This window comes from Alosa sapidissima, chromosome 2 (assembly GCF_018492685.1).
Source record: "Alosa sapidissima isolate fAloSap1 chromosome 2, fAloSap1.pri, whole genome shotgun sequence".
NCBI lineage: Eukaryota > Metazoa > Chordata > Actinopteri > Clupeiformes > Clupeidae > Alosa > Alosa sapidissima.
Genome location: NC_055958.1, coordinates 18667704 through 18676071, shown reverse-complemented (window position 1 = coordinate 18676071; position 8368 = coordinate 18667704). Strand labels below are relative to the sequence as shown.

Here is an 8368-nt window from a genome sequence, read left to right as displayed (position 1 = left end):
GTTTGGGTTTGGCTTTCTGACTGTGGTCCGTCTCTTCTCCTGCAGAGTGACTCAGACGTACGATGCTGGCGCCTGTGTTTACTTCTACTTTGCCTTTAACTACAGAGGGCTGAGTGATCCGCTGAGTGTCTATTTACAAGTGGAGGTAGGTCACACTCTCGCTGCATTCCCCACAGCCCACTGCACCAGCACTGGAGGCCACAGAGGCCAAATGAATTCCACAGAGTATCTCCAGAATGGCCACCCTCAAAGTAGACAAGTCAGAGTCTTACACAACCTAAAGCTAGCAGGCAAACAAGCATGATTTAATTGAGAAGTGTGGGTGGATAATATCCATGTAAACAGTCACAAGGTTAAGTGTGTATGTTGTTGAATGTGTGGTAGAAATGTCATATGGATATGTATGTGTATGTAATTACAATGATGTGTTTATGTGCTGTGTAGTACTGTGTGTGTGTGTGTGTGTGTGTGTGTGTGTGTGTGTGTGTGTGTGTGTGTGTGTGTGTGTGATTTGAGGACCTGTTTGCGCTGCTGCTGTGTGTGTGTGATTTGAGGACCTGTTTGCGCTGCTGCTGTGTGTGTGTGTGTGTGATTTGAGGGCCTGTTTACGCTGCTGTCTGTGTGTGTGTGTGTGTGTGTGTGTGTGTGTGTGTGTGTGTGTGTGTGTGTGTGTGTGTGTGTGTGTGTGTGTGTGATTTGAGGACCTGTTTGCGCTGCTGCTGTGTGTGTGTGATTTGAGGGCCTGTTTGCGCTGCTGTGTGTGTGTGATATTTGAGGGCCTGTTTGCGCTGCTGTGTGTGTGTGATATTTGAGGACCTGTTTGCGCTGCTGCTGTGTGTGTGTGATATTTGAGGACCTGTTTGCACTGCTGCTGTGTGTGTGTGTGTGTGTGTGTGTGTGTGTGTGTGTGTGTGATTTGAGGGCCTGTTTGCGCTGCTGTCTGTGTGTGTGTGTGTGTGTGTGATTTGAGGACCTGTTTGAGCTGCTGTCTGTGTGTGTGTGTGATTTGAGGACCTGTGTGTGTGTGGCTCAGGTGGGTGTGTAATGGGGAGAATGATGGAGTGTGTGATGTGCTCTGAGTCGTGTCTCCTCTGCTCCAGCATGCTGCCAGAGAGGAGATCCTTGCCAACGGAGGAAGCCTTTCCCACCACCACGGAGGTAAACCAGCGCCTCTCTCACACACACACACACACACACACACACACACACACACAGATCACCACACATCGCAGAGCTTATGCTCACTCTAGCATCAGTGTTTTCATCCTCCGTCAAAATGACCGGCCTCCCACTCATCTCCGTCAGTGGCTAACTGGAGTAACCGGAGTAGCCGTGGTCTGCAGCCGCTGTGGTTTCTCCGAGGTGCGGCCGTGGCTGGTCTGTGTGTGTGTGTGTATATGTGTCAGCACTAGCTGCTGTGACGCTGTGGCTGCGCTCTGTTAGCACCAGCCCTGCACAGTGTAAGAACTGTCAGCCTCTTCCGCCCGCACGTCCAAAACAAGCCGCCGCAGCCGAGACAAATGGCCACACTTTTGCTCTTTGTTCATTTTCGCCATGAACAAAATGAAACGTGAGCCAGGAAGGGGAGGAGGTGTGTGTGTGTGTGTGTGTGTGTGTGGGGGGGGGTGGTTGAATAAGAAAAGAAAAGAAAAGAGGGGGGGGGGGGGGGAACAAAAAGGAAGAGAACGGAGGTAAAAAAAAGCCGAACTGCCCGTGCCCCGTTGGGTGGACGCGAAATGGCTGCCTTATCTATATTGCCATCCGCCCGGCAGTTTTCATACATCACTTCAGGCTATTAATCTCCACTGTCAAAAACAGCATGCTGTGAATCAGCTGCGATATTAAATCACTATTTTTTGCCTGGGCAGAGGCAGGGGGAGGTGCTGCTCAAAATTAAAAGACGGCTAATAAAGGGGGCCAGTAGGTGCAGCGTAAACGATGCGTCTGTTATCGCCCCAGTTAACTGACCTCCAAACGGTGGGCTGGCCAACCCCCCAGCCCTGGGCCTTGCAGTGGGAACAGTCCTGTGTGGGGGGTTAGGGGGGTGTAGGGTGTGTGTGTGTGTGTGTTTGGGTCGGGGGGGGGGGGGGGGTATTGATGCAGCTCCTGCGTGCACGCTGCTCTCTGTAATTGTGATTAATAACAGCGGGCCGCGCTATCTGGGTGCGGACAGGCCGCTTTGTCTGCCCACAATCAGCACATGACAAATGGAGCTAGTCTCTCCCAGGGTTCTGTGTGTGGAGCAAAACAGATGTAGTCTAGAGCAGCGAGGTGGGAGGGCACCGGGCGCAAATCTACATTTTGGTAGCCTGTGTTTACAGCAGATCAGCCTGCCAGCAGAGAGAGAGAGAGAGAGAGAGAGAGAGAGAGAGGGAGGAAGAATAACCTCAGTTTACTCACACACACACACACACACACACACACACACGCATGCATGCACACACACAGAGAGAGAGGGAGAGAATAACCTCAGTTTACTCACACACACACACACACACACACACACACATGCATGCACACACACAGAGAGAGAGGGAGAGAATAACCTCAGTTTACTCACACACACACACACACACACACACACACACACACACAGAGAGAGGGAGAGAATAACCTCAGTTTACACACACACACACACACACACACACACACGCATGCACACAGAGAGAGGGAGAGAATAACCTCAGTTTACACACACACACACGCATGCACACAGAGAGAGAGAGGGAGAGAATAACCTCAGTTTACTCACACACACACACACACACACACACACCGAGAGAGAGGTAGAGAATAACCTCAGTTTACTCACACACACACACACACACACATTCACACAGAGACATAGACGCTCAATATGCTCTATTTACACACACTTTCCTGCCCTCCACCTCTATGTTACTAAGGTCCACTCTGTGCCTATGATGCAGTGCTTCCTCAGGGCTGAACTAACAAACCGTTTTTGCAGTTGTGTCTGATGACAGAGCAGATGGGTCATGAATGACATTTAGCTGTTTATTTTGTACTATTTCTGTCTATGTGCTAGGTGCAATGTGCATTTATGCTTGAATTGTCTCTGCTCTAATTTAATTGGACAGAATCTTAGTACTCATGGCTCTTTCATTTAAATGCCACCAGGGCATGAATAGCTATGATGACCTTCTCAGATTTAGCATCTTTTTCAGTTGAGGTCAAGTGTGCTTGTGAATTTGAACACTGCAAAGCACATCTGTATGGCAGGGGGGACGAGGTCAAAGTCAAACAGCTCTAGAGTGGCCTAGCGTTGAGTACAGACAGAAAGCACCATCGGAGGGGAAGCCTTTGTGTTAGCACCTCACAGGGTGTGCAGTGGATCATTTCTGTGGGCATCCATCACCGTGAGGACCATCCATCATCCTCTCGGTCGGGCGGGCGGCGAGGTCCAGCGGCAGTGGCCAGCCCGGAGCCCAGAGCCTGGGCTGTGACCTGTGGAGAGCAGCCGCCGCCTCACGAGGAGCAGCGGAGCTGGAGCCAGCACGGGCCCTGTGCTCATGTGGAGCTCAGAGGACAGGCAGCCGGGGGGGGGGGGGGGGGGGGGGAGAGGGGAGGGGGGGAGGGCGAGGAGTGAGAGAGAGGGGGGGTAAGAGAGAGGGAGAGCGAGAGAAAGAGGGGGGGAGAAAGAGAGAGGGGGGAGGGAGAGGAGTAAGAGAGAGAGAGAGAGAGAGACAGAGATGGAGAGAGAGAAAAAGAGGGGGAGAGAGAGAGCGAGAGACTGAAAATGGAGGCGTTTGACACATGGCAGCTATGGCAGGAGGGCGAGTGTGTATGGTGCCCCCCTGTGGTAATGCCGGCTATGCCCAAGATCGAGACAAGCAACAGTGGGCCACTGAGCTTTCCCCCCATCATTACCACACACACACACACACACATTCACACACTCACACACACACACATACACACACACACACACACACTCACACACACACACACACACACACACACACATTCACAGTCGTACGTTTGTGTACGGTGTGCGTTTGCGGAGCGGTGTGCTGAGAGCTGTGGCAGATTGATAATGCGAGTGCTGGGAGCAGAGGGAAAGTGACATGATAGATGTGTAAATTATCCCCGTGATGGAGGCAATGATGCAGTCCCACCACCTTCTGTTTCCCCCACACACACCCTCCTCCTCCTCCTCCTCCTCCTCCTCAGTCAGTGCAGAGAAAAGTGGGGTGGGGAGGGGAGGAGGAAGAGGAGGCCCAGAAGGCCAGGTTTCCCTTGGCTTCCCCATGCAGTGAGCTGATTGGCTGGCAGGCTGGCGGGGGCAGGTCTTTGGTGTCAGCGGTGGTCTGTGTGGTGGCTGGCGGAGGCTGGTCCCCCAGCGGGTCATTTACATATGTAAGGGCCGCCGCACAGGCCGACCGCCACTGATAGTGGAGCAGAGCAGGGAGGGTACACCTCACTATCTCTCACACACACACACACACACACACACACACACACACACACACACACACTCACACAAAACAGTTTCCTCAAGGGGACAGCCCTGGCCTCACCTGTTAATTGCATGAGTTGAGGCAGGAGTGCGTGTGACTGAGTACTGGGACCTGTGTGTGTGTGTGTGTGTGTGTGTGTGTGTGGTTTGGAGGGTGTAGGGGAGAAGCAGAGACAAAGCATTGCTGCTTTGGTAAACTCAGTGGCTGTTTCTATGTAAACAGTGACCATGCTGACTACGTTACAAGCCTGTGTCTGTGCCCAGCAGACGGCTATAAATTGCTGCAAGCTCTTGAGAACAGAAAAGGTCCATCTTGATCTTTATTTCCTGAGACCGTGACCTTTTTTTAATGTTTACTCTGTGTACACATAGCCTTTTGGGTCCTTATTTGAGAATTTCTGGGGAAAGATCACCACTCCCTCCGACTTATTCCTGCTCTACGTTAACTTAGTGAACAGACAGGGTAGGAGTGTGCAACAGACCTGTATGCGGAATGAGCCAGTAGCTGATTTCAGACACGTCCTCCGCACTATATGCAGATATTTGTTAAACGGATGTCCGACCCTTCGGGTGATTCAGATGTGATGCTTACATGCGGACATTATGTGTGAACAACACCAACAGAATCTCCGCATGGTTGAACAGGTTGAATGTGGTTGAACACGCACGTGAACAGAATCTCTGCATGTTCTTCACTTCGTTCAGACATGAGCTCATTTACATAATGTCCGTCGGAAATACTAGGAGGGGAGTAGTGTAAGAGCTGGCTAAAGTTTCAAATGTGCGGTTATGTTGTTCAGATATACAGCCCAGCCACTTGATATCAGCAGAGCAGAACATGCGGACTTACACCTATATCTGAAAGCAACTAGTTATTCATTGTCAGCTCCTAGTTTGAATACCATGGACTGTTATAGGCACATTTAATAAACGTATTCGAGAAGAGCCTCTGCCAAACAGAGTTGTGAGAGTCTTTTCTCTGACCCCTCTCTTATTTGAACACCATAATATACGGCTGTTTCTGATTGGCCACACTCATATTTAGGTCATTGTGCACTTCAGAGGGTGCCAAGGAGCAGGCGGAGATCAGGTTACTTCTCCCTGAGCTCTGAGATTTCCCAGCATGCCTGGCTGCGGGGGTCTGGAGTGTGTCTGCTGGACATCTGGCTCGGGGTACTGGGACCAGACCAGGCACCAGGTCCAGCGCAGACTGCGAGCCGCGGCACCCAGCCAGCCAGAGGCCCGAGCGAGCGAGTGCAGTCTTGGCTCTTTCATCAGCATGTGCTGCGACTGAATGCGCCCTGTGAGGAGCTCTGCGGGCTGGTGACCGCTGCTGCGGCTCTCTCCTCTCCCTCTTCTCCTCGGAGTCAGGAGCTGGGCAGAGCCTGGCACGGTCACCTACAGGCACAGGGCTGTGGGGTCATGCTGCAGAAGAGGTCCTTTTTTCGGGAATTAAGTGAGAAGGGTAGATCAAACAGAGAGAGAGAGAATGAGAAACTAGAGTGGGGATATGAGAGAGGGATATGGAGGAATAGAGAGAGAGAGAGAGAGAGTGTGTGTGTGCTGGGGAGGGAGACGGCACATGGCGGCCAGCTCCTCCTCTGGGAACACACACAGCCTAATGAGTTTGATAGTCTGCTGGGCTCCATAAATCACGCCATGCAAAACATTTCTCCTCTCTGAAGAAAAGCATTTATCACCCTCTGTTTATTCACTCACTCTCCCAAGATTGATTGGCTCCCAGCAGCCTGCTGAGCAATCAAGCGTACAGAGGGATTTTTTCCCCCTGCTTTCCTCCAAATATTCTCTTCTTCTCCTCATGTATTTCTTTTTTTTTATTTATCTTTCTTCTCTGTCCTCCAGTCGGGAAACTTCGGAAGGAGTGGATGCGAGAGACCATCTCCGACGTGGGCGTGGGCATGCTGAAGTCGGTGAAGGAATACGTGGACCCAGACAACATTTTCGGAAACCGAAACCTCCTCTAAATCACGCCCCCTTGCTCCCAGCCCGCTCACCCACTCGGCCGTTCCACACCCCACCGCCTCTGCTACCCTAATCCAAATCACTAGCACACTTAGCTTCCGCATTTAGTTGGGTCAGCATTAAATTCTTTCTTAATGTCAAATAACTCCTCCATAACATGAAGCTTGTTTGTCCCACAGTATGATTGCAAAGCAGTGTTTTTATTTTGTTACTAGTCTTATAATTATTATTCTTATTATGATTATTGATATCATTATTAAGTGTTCTTCAGTTTAACATCATCGGAAACGGTGTATTATAAAAAAAAAATTCTCATTCCTTGACCGCAGTCTGCTTCTTGTCTGATGATGATGAGTCTCAGACAACAGCAGCACAGCCTTCATCTTCCTTTTGCTGAAAAGGAAGTCCTGGTCATAACTATGTTGGACTTTTTTTCTTCACCCAGGCGAAATGGACATTGTTATTGTGAACACAAAGGTGTGTTACTCAACTCTTGTACAGAGTACATGGTTTCCTGTTAGTCATTTCAAGTCCCCCCCCCCCCCCCCAGTATATCCATCTCTGGACAGTCCAGGACCAAGCCCCTGACATCGCCTGCTTTAGACCCTCTACCCCACAAATTAGTGTAGATCATTTTTTGCCAACTTCAATTGTTTATATATTTCCTATATGAATGGCACAAGTCATGTTTTATTCCTGTATGGGCACTACTTTAGCATTGAGCTTTTAACTTCTGCGCTTTCTAAAGCACTGTGCCTTTTCTCTCTGTACTGTCCTGTCTGTCTCTCTCTTTCTCTTGAACGTTCCCTTGCCATGTCCTACTTGCCCCGGCCCTAACACGCCCCCAGCGCCTTTAACCTGTAATGTGCACATGTGGTTGATGTGAGTCCACGGATGGACGGAAGTAACCCTTTTTAACCTTTATGCCTTCTTTTGTCTGTAAGTGGTCACCTATGACCTTTGACCTGCGTTATTGCCACATATTGTTGCGTGTGTTTTTCAGGTGTGTATGACTGAGCTCCGAGAGCACGTGCTATAGCTTGTAAGACATGTTGTTCTCTTCGAGTTTTTTTTTTTTTTTTTTTTTTGTCGAGAGGTTTACCTGTGTTTCTTAAAAACTATGAAACTATGTGTCCACCTTTAAAAACACCTGTCCTTGTGCCACTGCTTGGAATAGCAGTGAAAGATGGAGCTAGCTTGTTCTGTTGTAGCCCCTCTCGTCTCTACCATTCCTCCTCCTGTGTACCTGGTGTGCTGTTCTCCTCTCCTCCTCCTCTCCTTTCCTCCTCTCCTCTGAGCATGGTGCTCGCCTCAGTGGGAGCACATGGGAGGTCCAGCCTCTCTGGTCATTTGGGCTCAAGTGTAAACATGCAGTGGTGGAGGAAGTACTGAATCTCAGTACTTAAGTAAAAGTACAAATACACAGAGAAATATTTACTTTAGTAAAAGTAAAAGTACCACAATGACAACCCTACTTAAGTAAAAGTAAAAAGTATCTGCTTTTAAATGTACTTTAAGTATTAAAAGTAAAAGTATTTGCATAATGATTTATTCTCTTAATATCTATATTCTAAAAGAAAGATTAGTATGGGCTGTGGCATTTTAATTAAGCTAGTTTTAGGTTATACTCGACTAGATTTAAGCTAATGCAATTGTGCTTACCATCTGTGGCCCAGTTTACATTCTGACCTAAAATTCTAGAGACTGTAATTCTGGTTATCTACTAGGGTGATCTGCTGAGTAAAATATCATTCAGCAAAACACGAGAGCCTGAAGTTTAACGGGGTAGACAAGGGAAACGTCGGATGGATCGTAATGCCAATTCTGCTGATTGAACAGAAAAGTTGCTGAGAAAGGTGTTATGATTAGGTTCAGTTTCACTTGCGCAGACGCACATAGACATTGAAT

General features: G+C 49.2%; 1 protein-coding gene across 1 annotated transcript in view; it reads left to right on the top strand.

Moving 5' to 3' along the window:
* The window catches only part of agps (alkylglycerone phosphate synthase), a 34767-nt gene extending 27189 nt beyond the window's left edge, over window positions 1-7578 (top strand). Inside the window, exons 18-20 of the mRNA XM_042068975.1 lie at window positions 46-145; window positions 1101-1158; window positions 6341-7578. Coding sequence (XP_041924909.1) covers window positions 46-145; window positions 1101-1158; window positions 6341-6462 — 280 coding nt within the window. The 3' untranslated portion in view covers window positions 6463-7578. The remainder of the gene's footprint in view (window positions 1-45; window positions 146-1100; window positions 1159-6340) is intronic.
* The last annotated feature ends 790 nt before the right edge of the window (window positions 7579-8368 follow it).